This window comes from Carcharhinus amblyrhynchos, chromosome 4 (genome assembly GCF_965287045.1).
Source record: "Carcharhinus amblyrhynchos chromosome 4, sCarAmb.v2.hapA, whole genome shotgun sequence".
Lineage (NCBI taxonomy): Eukaryota > Metazoa > Chordata > Chondrichthyes > Carcharhiniformes > Carcharhinidae > Carcharhinus > Carcharhinus amblyrhynchos.
This window is the reverse complement of record NC_137327.1, coordinates 63088305-63103983: the sequence shown is the minus strand read 5'-3', so window position 1 is coordinate 63103983 and position 15679 is coordinate 63088305. Positions and strand designations below refer to the sequence as shown.

General features: G+C 44.0%; 1 protein-coding gene across 1 annotated transcript in view; it reads right to left on the bottom strand.

Annotated features, from left to right (window-relative positions):
- hydin (HYDIN axonemal central pair apparatus protein) overlaps positions 1–15679 on the bottom strand; it is a 1114396-nt gene that overhangs the window by 350499 nt on the left and 748218 nt on the right. Inside the window, exons 44-46 of the mRNA XM_080187991.1 lie at positions 14785–14926; positions 12410–12572; positions 9935–10585 (exon numbers count right to left, since the gene is read on the bottom strand). Coding sequence (XP_080044117.1) covers positions 9935–10585; positions 12410–12572; positions 14785–14926 — 956 coding nt within the window. The remainder of the gene's footprint in view (positions 1–9934; positions 10586–12409; positions 12573–14784; positions 14927–15679) is intronic.

Sequence of the window (15679 nt, the reverse complement as noted above, 5' to 3'; positions counted from 1 at the left end):
TAGCCTGGCAGGCTATTGGTGCATGTAACTTTGGAGGTGCACTGTATGGGTTCCATAACTTCTCAGACTATGATTGAGAAATTATGACAAAGCTTCGGTATTCATGGAATACTGAAAGTTCTGGTTTCCAAAAATGGCATGGCCTTTAGTAACAGTGATTTCCAGAACTTCATGCTCTCCAATGGTATCTGACATGTCCAAACTGCATCTTATTATCCGTTGTCAAATAGACTGGCAGAATGACTGGTTTAAAGTTCCAAAATGGCATGAAGAGACAACCAGCGGCATTTATGGAAACTAAATTGGCACGATTTTTGTTAAGATTATAGGACTGACCACACACAACAAAAGGTGTTGCTTCTGCAGAGCTATTAATGGGATGAAAGCTATGTAACTGATTGAGCCTGTTATTCCGAAACCTGTACCCATCCCACCCTCAAGGCCATGTTCCAGTATCCATGATAATTCATGAATAGAAAGGGCTTCCATTCCCTAAATGTGCAATTGGCGTGGGACCATAAGATGAATATCATGCACATCTGCACTAGACACCCCATCAGAGTGCATGACAGGTTCATCTTGAGGAGCTCAGATATCCCAAGGTCTTTGAGAAAAAGCCCAGGATGCAGGGATGGCTCATGGGGGACATGAGGGACCTGCTTTGTACTTGGCTGATGGCGCCTGTGTGGAGGTCTGAGATAGATGCAGAGACCCAGTATAATGAGGCCCATGTTGCCACCTATTCAATAGTGGAGCAGTGCATAAAGCTCTTCAAAATGCAGTTCAGGTACCTGGACCGCTCTGGTGGGGCCTTCCAATAAAATCCCCTGATTTCATCCCACATTCTGGTGGTGTGCTTGCCCTTCACAATCTGATGCAGCAGAGAGGAGACTTTCTGATGGAGGACATGGAGGCCAACCAGCTGAAAGAGGACAAGGAAGAGGAAGAGGACAAGACTGAGCAACACCATCCAGGCACTGTACGGCTGGCAGCAAGGGCCAGGCATGCGAGGGCAGCAATATTCAGACCAGTTAAACCAGCATGCCGAATGCCTTCTTCACCATCCTGTCCACCTGTGACTCCAGTTTCAATGAACTATGAACCTGTACCCCGAGATCTCTCTGTTCTATAACTCTTCCCAATGCCCTACCATTAATTGAGTAAGTCCTGTCCTTGTTTGATCTGCCAAAATGCATCATCTCACATTTATTTAAATTAAACTCCATGTGCCATTCATCAACCCATTGGCCTAAATGATCAAGATCCCATTGCAATCCAAGATAACCTTCTTCTCTGTCCCCTATGCCACCTACCTTGGTGTTACCTGCAAACTTACTAACCATGTCTCCTAAATTCTCATCCAAATCATTAATATAAATGACAAATAACAGCAGACCCAACACCAATCCCTGAGGCACACCGCTGGTCACAGGCCTCCAGTTCGAAAAACAGCCCTCTACAACCACCCTCTGTCTCCTGTCACCAAGCCATTTCGCTACCTCACCCTGGATCCCGTGAGATTTAATCTTATGCAACAACCTACCATGCAGTACCTTGTCAAAAGCCTTGCTAAAGTCCATGCAGACAGCATCAACTGCACTGCCCTCATCTACCTTCTTGGTTATCCCTTCAGAAAACTCAATCAAATTTTTGTGAGACATGATTTTCCACTCACAAAGCCATGCTGACTGTCCCTAAACAGTCCTTGCCTCCCTAAACGCCTGCAGATCTCGTTTCTCAGAATACCTTCCAACAGCTTACGCACTAGAGATGTGAGGCTCACTGGCTGTCATTCCCAGTCTTTTCCTTGCGGCTCTTTTTAAACAAAGGCACAACACTTGCCACCTTCCAATCTTTCGGTATCTCACTTGTGGCTGTTGATGATTCAGTTATCTCTCAACACCAGGTTAAAATCCAACAGGGTCAGGTGATGAAGGAGGCAGCGCTCCGAAAGCTTATGCAATCAAATAAACCTGTTGGACTGTAACTTGGTGTTGTGAGACTACCTATTGTGCCTACTCCAGTCCGACGCCGACATCTCCAAGCTGCAATTTCCTCCCTAGCCTCCCACAATGTCCTGGGATAGACTTCATCAGATTCTGGGGATTTATCTACCTTGATGCGCTTTAAGACTTCCAAAACCTACTTCTCTGTAATTTGTATACTCCTCAAGATATTACTATTTATTTCCCCAAGTTCCATAGCATCCATGCCTTTCTCAATAAAAAGTACTGATGAGAAATATTCATTTAAGATCTCACCCATCTCTTGTGGATCCGCACATAGATGACCTTGTTGATCTTTAAGAGGACCTATTCTCTCCCTAGTTACTCTTTTGACCTTTATGTATTTATAGAAGCTCTTTGGATTCTCCTTTGCCTTATCTGCCAAAGCAATCTCATGTCCCCTTTTTGCCCTCTTGATTTCTCTTAACCCTACTGCGACACCCTCTATACTCTTCAAGGAATTCACTCGATTCCAGATGCCTATGGATGTCAAGTGCCTCCTTCTTCTTTTTGACCAGGGTCTCAATATCCTGAGTCATCCAGGATTCCTTACTTCTACAGGACTTGCCCTTCACTCTCATGGGAATGTGCTTATCCTGGACCGTGGTTAACGTACTTCTGAAACTTTCCCACTTACCAGCCTTCCCCTTGCCTGCCAACAGACGTCCCCAGTTAACTTTTGAAAGTTCTTGTCTGAAACCATCAAAATTGGTCTTGCCCCAATTTAGAATTTTAACTTTTGGGTCAGACCTATCATTCTCCATAGCTACCTTAAAACTAATGGAATTATAGTCACTGGTCCCAAAAGTGATCCCTCACTAATACTTCTGTCACCTGTCTATCCTTATTTCCCAAGAGGAGGTCAAGTTTTGCCCTTCTCCAGTCCAACAATCCACATAGTGAATCAGAAATTCTTCCTGAACACACTCAACAAATTTTTCTCCATCCAAACCTCTAATATTATGGCTGTCCCAGTCAATGTCAGGAAAGTTGAAATCTCCTATTTTTCTTGGAGTAATCTGCAATCTCCACAGATGTAGTAGGTAAGAGATTATATATATATACTGGGTCCCAAGGTGGGTGTGATGGCGGGGGGGGCAGGGAGGGAATCTCTCATGGGGTTGCCATGCCTTCATTTTCTCAGTGACACAGTGTCGACAGGTCTTCTCAACTGATATCAACATGAAGGGTCCCTCCGGCGACCGACAAAGTAACAGCTGGAGGCAAACCCGAGACAAATTAGTCACAGGTGGATGGTGAAAAAACATTTATTGCTGACAGTGAAAGCGTCTTATCGATGAATGCTAACCTAAAATCATGTTTAAAATGCATAAATATCTACCTACTGCTGCCCTTCATCTGTGCCATCTTAATGCTGCTACAACTTCTTAGCCTTACGTGTCCTACCTTTAAATCTTGGTGTGTCCACAGGATGTACATCGGAGGTGGAGCGGGCCAGCTGCCTCGCATGCTTAGTGCCCTGTGATACCCTTGGCAGGCATTCTCTGGGCGGCTTGAGCCTTGAGGGCCATGCTCAGTTTCCATGACACTCTCTTTATCCCACTACCTCTGAGATGCCTTTGTGTCAGAAGGTGTAGCCATAGTCACAGTCCTAGTTGGAAGACCCTGGCATGGGTGTGAGCTCTTTTGGGATTCCTTTGATTGCCTGGGTCACTCCATGAGAGGCTTGTGCTTCTGCAGTGAGCTCCAGAAGCTCCAGCATCACCTGGCCCTGCCAATTCTGGAGGACCACCTGCATTCTAGCCATTCCGACCTGAGTCAGAGGCCACCAGTCAATGGCAGCAGCAAGTCCCATCTGAGACTAGGCCATGTTCTGCAGACCCTCAGCCATGACCTTCTGTGACTGGGCCACATTCTCAATGGCTGCTGTCGTAGCCCGCTGTGTCTCTGCACTTTCCCGCTGTGTCTTCTGCAGGCTCTCAAGTCCCTCAGCTATGGGCCACAGAATCTCAAGAAGTCTGTTGAGTCCCTCAGCTATGGCCTGCTGTGACTTGGCCATTGCTTGGAACCTGCCACTCATGGTGAGGATTCCCTGCCCCAGGCTTTCCACTGCGGACACCATCCTTGCAGTATTGGACTTGGAACCACACAAGACAGGCTGGTCCACCTGAAAACTTTGAGACTCCTCCCAACAGTCTTGCAGTTGGTCCAGTGTTGCTGTCAGCCTGTCCTGCATTCCCTGACTCTGTTGCTTGCATCTCCAGCAGCTGAGGGAGAATTGATTTCAGAGGCCCAGCCTTTGGCCTGGTGCCAGCTGACTCCTTGACTCCAGCAGGCTCCTGCATGCCACAGGACTCAGATGTTCCCTCTTCCATCCAATATGCATCAGCAGGTGTGTCATGTTCACCAGAGAGTGACCCAGAAGCCTCACCGCTAACAGCCATCGATTTGAGAGTATCTGGGATGATGAGCTGAGGTGGAAGCTGACGCCAAACAGGTGCTGCCCTCAGAGATCCCTTCATCTGTTTCCTCCGAGGAGTCATCTGAGTTGTCAGGGACAGGATGGGTAAGAACGGCTGTGGAGGCCGTGGTGCCAGATGGCCCGGGCACATCAGGGTCCCTTCCTGCAACACAAAACACAAGGTTAAGTGCAAAGGAAGGAGACGAATCTGGGATGCGAGAAACTTGCTTGACATTTCTCCATTGAACATAGAACAAAGAATAAAGAAAAGTACAGCACAGGAACAGGCCATTCAGCCCTCCAAGCCTGCACTGACAATGCTGCCCTGTCTGAACTAAAACCCTCTATCCTTCCGGGGACCATATTCCGCTATTCCCATCCCATTCATGGATTTGTCAAGACACTCCTTATAAGTCACTATCATATCTGCTTCCACAACCTCCCCCAACAGCAAGTTCCAGGCACCCACCATCCACATAATAAAACTTCCCTAGTACATCTCCTTCAAACCTTGCCCCTCACACCTTAAACTTATGCCCTCAAGTAATTGATTCAAATTGAGTGGAGGATTGACAGATGCTCACTTCTTGACTCCAGTCCAACCACACTGTCCTCCTTTTCTGAAACTCCAGCATTCGCTCCTCAAAGGGGGTGAGGACTCAGAGGTCTTTGCCTTTACTGGCAGTTATGGGCATTTTTCTCCTGTGGGAACAGAAGGCACTATGATAAAAATGACGGCCTGACTCTTGCAGTGTATCAGGGGTTGGCCCTTAGAGGGCAAGCGCTATAATATTGTTTGGGGCGGGGGGTGGTAGGCGGTGGAGAAGGTGCTTATGGGTCAGGTCTGAAAGCATGCAGGGTTCTGGGGGTAGAGGGATCTGGAGGTAATTTGGGGGAAGATGCTAAATGAGGTTAAACACTCACCTTTGCTGGCTGGATGAGGTCATTAACCTTTTTGCGGCACAGCTTCCTGGTTCTCCTGACCAGCGCTACGGCATCCACAGAGGCGGCCACTGCCTCCCAGGCCACTTGCCCATCACTTCCCCTGAGATGACGTCCTGTTGAAGAGGGTGCCCTGCCTTGTCTCCACTGCATCCAGCAACCTGGTCAGGTCTGATTCCAGAAATATGGAAGCCTTCTTCAATGACATTTCTTCGTGTACTGCCTGCCTGTCTGTCCATCCTTGGGGTTTTTAATGGAGCTGTCCCTTATTTGGAAGATTTGGGAGAGCATCACAGCAAGGTAAATACAGTTTGCTTGTTATCACTGAGGGGAAGTCAAGTGAGCTGGTGCTGATGGGGGGGTAGGGTGGGGGTGGGGGGCGGTGGTTGGATCTGTGCTCGTTGATGATTGGGGGCAGGGGAGAGAGAGAGGGACGTGTCAGATAGCCATCGGAGCCTGGGGAGATGGGGGCCATGTACAGTCGGGTCCGGGGTAGGGCCGTTGCCACTCTGCCTGCAATTGGCGGGGAGGGGGGGTGGTGGCATTGTCCTGGGATCTGGCAGGGAAGCTGCTTTAATTTATCTTTTTGCTGCGCATGTGCAATTGGAAGCTCCTATCAGAGTTGCAAGCTTTCGGGCACGTTAAGCTCCACTCAGGCTTCTGCAGCGAACAATAGACTCGCTCAAAATTTTACAACCAGAGTGCATTTGTGGGGGTGGGGGGCACAGCCTGAAAACATGCTAAAAAAAGTATAAGAACATAAGAAATAGGAGCAGGAGTAGGCCATCTAGCCCTTCGAGCCTGCCCCGCCATTCAATAAGATCATGGCTGATCTGAAGTGGCTCAGTTCCACTTTCCCGCTTTCTCCCCATAACCCTTAATCCCCTTGCCTACCAAAAACCTATCTACCCGCGTCTTAAATTTATTTAGCGAGGTCGTCTCCACCACTTCAATGGGCAGAGACTTCCAGAGATTCACCACCCTTTGAGTGAAGTATCCGGAACTCTCCCAGTTCCACACCCACCCGACACTTAGAAAAAAGTCATAAAATAGTGCCCTATCTAGGCATTCTTTTCCTTTTGACTAAACTTGCAATTTGCCCGGTCATTCACGATTCCCAGATCCTGCCTTTCCTGTCCTTTCTTTTCACAGATACATGCCTGTCCTGCACTCTGATCAACTGTTCCTTAAAAGACTCCCACATACCTAATATGGATGTATCCTCAAAAAGTCTCGCCCAAACAACAGCCTCCAAGTCCTGCCTAATCTGGTTGTAGTTAGCCTTTCCCCAGTTTAGCATCCTAACCCTAGGGCAACATTTGTCCTTTTCCATGAGTATCCTAAAACGTACGAATTGTGGTCACTGTTTGCCACATGTTCCTCCACTGCAACTTTGATGACCTGGCCGGACTCATTCCCTAGTACCAGGTCCAGTATAGCCTCCTCTCTTGTCGAACTTTCTACATATTGTTCCAAAAAATATTCCTGGACAACTTAACAAATTTCTTACACCTGGGCCCCTAGCCCTAAGGGATTTCCAGTCAATATGAGGAAAATTAAAGTCTTGCACTATAATAACCCTACTATTTCTACATCTGTCCAAAATCTGCTTTCATATCCGTTCTTCAACTTCCCGTGGGTTGTTAGGAAGCCCCCATCATAGCGACTGCTTCCTTCCTGTTTCTAAGCTTCAGCCACAGTGCCTCGTTACATGATTTTTCCAAGGTCTCCTCCCTCTGTACAGCCATAACGTTCCCTAAGCAGTACTGCAACTTCCCCACCTCTACTGCCTTTCCCTCTATCTCGCCTAAAACACCTATATCCCAGAACATTCAGCTGCAGTCTTGTCCCTTTTTCACTATGTCTCCATTACCTCAACCACATCCAAGTTCCGCGCATGAAACAAGACTCTAAGTCCATTTGTCTTGCCTGTTATATTCCTTACATTGAAGCAGATGCATTCCAGACCTCCAGGCCCATTGAGTTCCACCCCCTTCCCCCACTTCTCCCCTACCCAGCCTGCTCTTCCTCTTAGCTAGCCTGGCTTTGTTCCCATGCTCATCCTCAGTCTCTACATTTGCTGACCCACTCTTCTGATTCCCACCCCCTTGTCACATTAGTTTAAACCCACCCGAACCTCGCAACCAGGATATTCATGCCCCTCCAGTTCAGGTGTAGCCTATCCTTCTTGTACAGACCCCAACTTCCCTGGAAGACATTCCAATGATCCAAAAATCTGAAACCCTCCAGCACTACTTCTTTAGCCATGTGTTCAGCTGCACTATCTTCCTGTTCCTTGCCTCACTAACACATGGCATGGGGATGAGGCTGAGATGACTACCCTAGAAATCCGACTTTTTAATCTTCTGCCTAACTCCATAAATTACCATCGCAAGACCTTGCTACTCTTTCTACCCATGTCACCCATGCCAGTGTGGACAATAACATCTGTCTGATTTCCCTCCTGTTTTAGGATGCTTTGTACCACAACTTTTGGATTCCCCAACCCCCACCTGTTTTCCCACACCCCCTCAAAAGGGCAGCAGAGAATTCAGCTTATATCTTAAATGTAGTGATGCCCTTTGTAATATACTCTTACAATGTCATGTTCATCCTGTGGTAAGCACTGAAGCAAAATAGTTATTCAATGTTTCTGCCATTTTGCAGCCATCACTAGTGAGTTTCTCCTCTCCACCTCTTTTGGTCCAGCTGTTCATATCTTAATTTTCCTTTTGCTTTATACATGTCTGTGAAGGACTTTACTACTTCTATACTTTTTGATACTTGATTGTGATAATTTGTCTTTTTTTGCCTAAATGTTTTTATTCCACTTCTTCATATTCTTTTTTTGTCATCCCCTCCGTTATTTCCTATGTATATAGTCCAAAGACAAGTGGGTTGGTTTGATTGGCCATGCTTAATTGCCCTCAGTATCAGGAAGATTAGCAGAGGAAATACATGGGGATAGGCCCTGGATGGATTGCTGTTGGTGCAGGCTGAATGGGCCAAATGGCCTCTTTCTGCACTGTAGGGATTCTATGATAGTGTATATCTTTTTGTTTAGTTTCAATTTGATCTTTATCTCTATATTAATCCATGGTGTCTCATTATTGGCTAGTTTGTTCTTGACTTGTAGTTGAATACATTTCTCTTGAATTCTATTGAACATCCTTTAAAATGTTTTCATTGTTGTTTTATTTGATTGTAAATACTTTTTTCAGTTTATCTTTCCTACTTCAAATTGATCTTATAATGAACTTATTCCTAATCAATTACAGCACTTATATTTAGTTCATAGTTATCTCTTCCATTCATTACTGTAAACTTTATCCTATTGTGATCACCATTGACTAGATGATCTCCTACATGTTCTTATCTTTTCTGTTCTGGTTCACTTCCTGTCTCTAGATCAAACAATGATTTTTTTTGCTGGACTTCTTAAGACTGGGTAAGAAAGGAAACCTGTGCATTCTGTAAAAATGCCATTCCATTTTTTCCTTGCTCTTGGTCCTCATTTATTTGGAGGTGGATGAAATCGCACAATTGATAGTTTTCCATGCTTGTTTCACCTTCTACTTCCTTTTCACTATTGGGTCATCTGTAATAAACACCTGTCATATGATTGATCCTTTCATATTCTTTATTTTAATCTATTTTCATTTTGTTTCTGAATTTGTTAGTTACATTGAGCGTGTTTTCTGGCAATGGAGGCAGCTCACCATTGGCTGGTCGCAGGATCATTCAGTCCTGCTGAAATCAATGACACTGTGCGTTTTTTGCCAGCTATGCCGATGGGTACCCTTTCTGGGGGGATCACCATCAGCGGGACTGGACGATCCTGCTAGCGGGAAAGGCCAGAAAATTCTGCCCATTCTATTATTTAAATTTTAAATTAGTAGAGCTACCTGACCCAATTCCTCCTACTATATACAACTACTATATACAGAGTGGAAAATGTAATGGAAATTTGAATAGCATTCTAAATCACTGTGTGTAACATATAAAGTAACATATTAACTTGTGTGTAATGTAAATTGAAATATTGAGTGTAATATATAAACCATATCAACTTGTGTGTGTGTGTAATGTACAAAGGATAATTATAATATTCAAACTGGAATATAAACCAGTGCATAATATAAGTGTGCATGTAATATATGAGGTGTAAGCCAGTGTGTCATGTATAAAATATAAGTTTTAAATGAATACATATAATATAAAATCACTGATATAAGCCAGTGTCTGTAAATTCAAATTCCAATATTCCCTAGTGAATGTGGACTTAAATATTAGTTTGGAATATGTCATATATTACAAACTAATATGAATTTGTTTTCCACTGTTTCCTAACTTTGAAGGCAGGCTTTTATGTACTTAAACCTGAGCGGCTCAGCGATGGACCAGTACATGGCAGAAATGTAGAAAAAGGGTGGGCAGAGGGATTGTGCTGTGGAGACAAAGAACAATTGTATATGTTCCTTGTAAAAACAGAGGAAGTCACAGAAAGTTAGTGATTCATTGGATATAGTTTTCTGCAATTCATCAACACTCCTTGTATCTTTACCTCTTCAACTAATGGAACCTTTCCAGTATCCAAAACAATTTTTCCATAGCAGTCCTCTGGGTCAGTCACATGTAGTTTGATGTGTGGCACTCCCAAGATGTCATCTTTCTCTGCACTTTCCTTGCCATCTCCTTCAGTTATGACATCAGACTGCGGAGATGAGGAACTCTTCTCCTCTTTCAACTTTTCTAGTCTTTCTTTTTCAGCTTTTTCTCGCTCTAAGCGATCTTTCTCAGCTCTCTCAGCTCTCTCTTTTTCATGGCGATCTCTTTTTCCTTTCTTCCCAGAGGGTGCAAGCCGTTCTAAAGTATGTTCTTCTCCCAAACTTTGGACTTCCTCTAATGCTGGCAGAACCACGGTTCCTTGTGCTCTGTCCCAGAATTCAAGAATTTGAGAGATTTTCTTCTGACTGCGCTCATACTTCTGAAATCTCAGGAAAAGCAGTTTTTCTGGGCTTTTATACAATGCATCCTCTTGATTTGAGTCAGTTCTGTCCAAGTTTGCATGATTGCTTTTACCCAAATTGGCCTTTTTCTTTCTAGGTCCTTCTTCTGTATCGAAACGATCTATGTGCATTGAATCGCGATAATTATCGGCCCCAGTGACTTTTCCTTCAGGACCATCAGATTTCCCGATCGAAATATTGGTGCTCTGTAGAAAAGTACATAACAAAACCAACATTTAAATATTCCTCTATTTCTAAAGGTTTGGGATTGACCTTCCATCACCCAACACATATCTGCCTCTCACTACTTACAAAATGTATTGGGATACTAAACTGTTTATATTTAAATCAAAATTCCATGATTGACCAGTTTGTCTTGCTTATGAAGGGCAGAAATATGGAGCTGAATCCCAATCCACAATCTTCCCTCTTTCTGCTCCAACCCAAAACCCGGTCACTGGGGAGATGGCTTGTTCATTCAGCAATGGCTTTGGATGTGTGTTGAACAAGTAGTGATCCTGTATTACCCCAAAAATTCCACCCAGAAACTACATGAATGATCCTGCAGAAAATTTGATGGCTGACATAGATTCCCTTCATGAAAGTCATAAGGCTTTACAACAGTAAGTTGGATGATTATGATTAATATGTTGGTTTTGTCCCTTAAGAACAGAAGAAGACAAAGTTGTTTGAGTTCTACAACATTTCCTAGCCCTGAGCCCATGCCAGGTCAGCAGACTAAAAATCCGATAACTGCTAGCTTGAGTGTGCCATTGAATCCAAGGAATGTAACTCCAGAACTTTAAAGCTAAAGAATGCAAATCAGAAATTTAGCCCCAAGGAGTGTACCTGCAGATACTTTTCCCTCACTTTCTCCCTTGTGTGGCTTTTCCCATGTAACATGGGTGTGCCACAATGCTGCATGATCACCCTTCCCCATCTCCATTCGCATCAGTCATCATTTTTGGATTAAAGCTGAATGTCCTTGTTGTTAATCCTCCCCATTAATCCAGGAATTGGCAGTTGGCATGCCTGTACCCATGGCTGGATTATTCCATGGCTAGAAAGTCCTGTAATGGGACTTTAAAACAGAGTATTCTGGCTCAGAAGCAAGGATGCGATTGCTTGAGCCACAGATGGATTTCAATGTATCTGCAGGTATAAACTCAGAGGATATAAGCCCAGAACTTTAAAATAAGGAAGGTGAATCATGTCTTAAACCATATGAACTGAACTTCCCATCATTGATTTATTTTGCTGTTATTCCAATTCATTGCTTCATTTCCTAATGATGCTGCCTGATCCTGGGGTGTCCACCACTCGCAGGCAAGTCATCCAACTAGCTTTTCTTTCTGTGCTAGTTGTTTTAACAAATGTTATCAGGATACTTGATCATAGAGGAATCACTGCTGAACCCAATCCTGTCAACACCTTAGATTCTCAGTGGCATGACTTCCTCCTAGAGTCACTAGCAGTTAGGAGTGGCTACCCTAACGCATTTTAATCTCCTTTGCTCATTTCGCTACTTCATCTGAGAAATTTGGGCCGAGAGGCTCCCAAAATAAATTAGAAGTGTCAAATTTGCGTAAAAACTGACGCAAATCCCGCTGGTTTTTTGTAGCGGGACTTTCAAAATGAATCTTCCACACACTGCATCACCGAATGCCTTATTGTGAATCACAATAAAAATCAGGGGATGAGGCCTGTTCCCACTGGAGAGACTGGCAGCATAGCACTAGGTGGGCCACTGCACATGCACCGATCTATCAGCTTCAAGATTGACACGTGCATAGTTCCGCACAGCCGGCCTCCCGGTCACTTGCCAGCTTGATCACTGGCCAGCACAGCAAATTCCATCGCTGCCCTTGCCAACCTCTCACACCCTCATCACTGGCCTTCTGGACGTCTTCAGACCAGCCCCAACTCCGACCACCACCCCCCCCAACGCAGCAGTCCTAATCTCCAATGGCAGGCCTGAACCTACATGTATTTCTTTGTTCTCAGCTTTTCCAACAACCTTGTTAGCATACCATTCTTGCACTTATTTGGAACTTTTTTGTATCATCCTTGCCGCCAAAATCTTTTTTTCCTCTTCTGGACTTTTTCTTGAGTTCTTCCTCTTCCCGCAGCCTCTCCAATTCTTCCTGCCATTTCTGCTGCTGCAGCTGTCGTTCCCGTATCTCATTCAAAACTCTGGACACAGAAACAGTGTTATCACACAGGGACACCCTTAATGCAACAACTGATTTGCAAGGTACTGAGCCCAATAGTTCAGGTGATGAAGCACCAGTTGGTGAAGACTGTACCTGTACATTAATTACAAAAAAGTTGGCTGAAATTCACTCAGCTTCCACAATGTCACACACAGGCTTATTTGTACCTTAAGATTGTCTACTCATCTTGGTTCCATAACTTGTAATCCCCTTGCCTAGCAAAATTCTATCACTCTTCCCTTCCCTAGAGGAAAGAGTAGCATTGCAGCAATACTACTGCACTAAGACCTGGGGAAATGAATTCCAATATCACCAGAATAGCTGGGAAATTTAAACTCCATTAAACAGATAAAATATAGGTTATCAAGTTGCTATTCATAATGGTGATCACGAAACAGTTAGATTGTTATACAATTACATCTGATTCAATCACGCCCTTTAGGGAAGGAAATCTGTTATCTACACCTATTTCGACCTCATTATAGTTTCTCAATGGCAATTACATATAATCAATAAATGCTAGCTTTAGCTGCAATGTCCACATCCTGTGAATTAATTAAAAACAATTTTTATTTGTCCCCTGAGCTCAACAGCTGTCTGGAGGGAGAATTCCAAATGCCCTCCAATTCATGTGCATGAAGATGTGCTGTTTGAACAACTAAACTTAAATTTTAAAGTCATGTCCTCTTGTTCTGGATTGTCCTCCCCACTGAAGGAAATAATTTTTCTTTAGCTATTGGCTCCATGATCAAGATCTATAAAGAAAAAAACTACAGTTGAAATATTTGGTTGACTGTTGTGCCTTGTTTTTGGATGACGTCAGCTCTTAGTCTGTCCACCTTAGTAGGGCAATAGACAGAAATTATGAGCAAAGACTCTCAATATTTTCCTGTCTGGCACAAAACAGTGAGGACCATGAGACCTGCCCAGCTGAATTAATAGCTTGGCAACCCTCGGGCAATGTCAAGACACTTCAGATTTTGTTAGGAAGGGAAGGTATTTGTTGATAAAGAGAGATCAGGTACAGAGGATTGCAGCCCATGGCTGTTTTGGACAGAGCCCCAGTTCTTACATGGTTACTCGATGATTGTGCCTGAGAGAGGACTCCACCCTCCAGGGTGATCATTCACATTCCATCCCCAGTGGTCCCTCAAGCCAGGTGACCATCTTCTGCTGTGCTGTCTTAAAGAGACACAGTAGTAGTCCAGCCTGAAGCCTTCTGGTCTGAATACCTTAGCAACAATGCAATTGATGCATTTATCCATTGATTCCTTGCAATTTTACACTGGGGTAAGCAAGGCTTTGAATGGGCTTCCTGTCCTTACCCCAATTTGAGGGCCTTAAGTGACTATTTATTGGCTTCTTAAGGGTCACTTCTGTCTGGCCTCAATTTGCAGGCTGGTGGGAGAATTTCCCTGGTTTGAGGAAAGCCCAAAAATGATTGGGCTTAGCTCTCAGATGGAAAGTGGAGCTACGCCTCTATCTGAAGCCCCTCCCCCCTCCCTTAATGTCTTATAGGCACTAGTATTCCTTCCCTGCAGGCCTCTCTCATGACATCCCAATTACCTACTTTCCATTTCCCAGGCCTTTCTACCATCTCCCCTCTCGGATCTGAAAACATACCTTTTCATCCTACCTTGGGAACTAGGCTCCATCATCTTCTTACACTTCCCCTTCCATCCACTGCAGCTCCTGTCATTGCAATGACCTGAGAGCTGCCAATCAATTGGGGTGAGGAAACCCCACCACGTGTAATATCCTGACCTATCTATAGCCTCCTCACAGTTCACAATATACGTTTTGATTCGTCAGAAAATTTTGAAGTTGTACCCTGCACTCCCAAGTCCAAGTTATTATAGATCAAGAAAAGCAACTACACGAAATAACAAATTTTATCAGGAAGCACGTGTTCATAGAAAGGTTAATGGAAATCTGGAGCTCTTTCTCTCTCAAAGCTGTTGAGGCTAGCTCATTTTAAAATATCAATCTGAAACTGATAGACTTTTATCAGGTAACTGCATTAATGGAATACAGAATGAAACGGATAAATTGAGTTAATATACCGACTTGTCATGATCTAACTGAACGGCAGAACTAGTTCAATGGGTTTTATCATCTTCTCCTGTTCCTTTGGAGAAGTGGTGAGTGCACCTGCAGAATCTAAACAAATATTTGTGACAATATTCACTCACTTTTCCCTGCGTTTTTTAAATAAGGAGGTACGTTTCAGGTCGAACTCTGCTTTTGCTTCTTCTGACAAAGCTTCATATTCCTCTTCACTCAACTCTTGCAGATAAGTCTTTTCTTTCTTTTCTTGCTCCTTCGCTAGTTTTTCTGTGTTTGGTTCAAAGGAATAGGTATTTGTCTATGCGATGTGATTTATGGTAGGACTATATTAAATTCTGTACATATAATTTTAAACTTCCTGAATAGATCAACTTACAATAGCTCCATTAGTAGAGAAAATACAGGCAAAGGTTCTTCAAAGGCATAATAAAAAAAGCAAAATACTGTGGATACTGGAACCTAAAATAAAAACAGGAAATGCTGGAAAAACTCAGGAAGCGAGCAAGGTGGCACAGCGTTAGCACTGCTGCCTCACAGTGCGTGTGTCCTTGGTTTAATTCCAGCCATGGATGACTGTCTATGTGGAGTTTGCAGATTTTCCCCATGTCTGCATAGGTTTCAGGTGCTCGAGCTTCCTCCTACATTCTAAAGATGTGTAGTTAGATGATAAAATGATAAAAGATGTCATGATAAAATGCAAAGATACGCAGATAGGGCAGGGGGGGAAGGCCTGGGTGGGATGCTCCTTTGCAGAGCTGGTGCTGATGCAATGAGCTGAATGGCCTCCTTCTCTGTAGGGAGAGTACAGATCCAATGTTTTGAGTCAGTATGACTCTTCTTCTCCAAAGAATTTTCTCTTTGTTCTTACTCTGAAGAAGAGTCATACAGACTTGAAGTGTTGGCTCTTTTCTCTCCTACAGATGTTGCCAAACCTGCTGAGTTTTTCCAGCATTCTCTGCTTTAGGACTGTAATAATAAACTTGTGAGTAGAAAGACCAATAATTATTGAACAATGGTTCA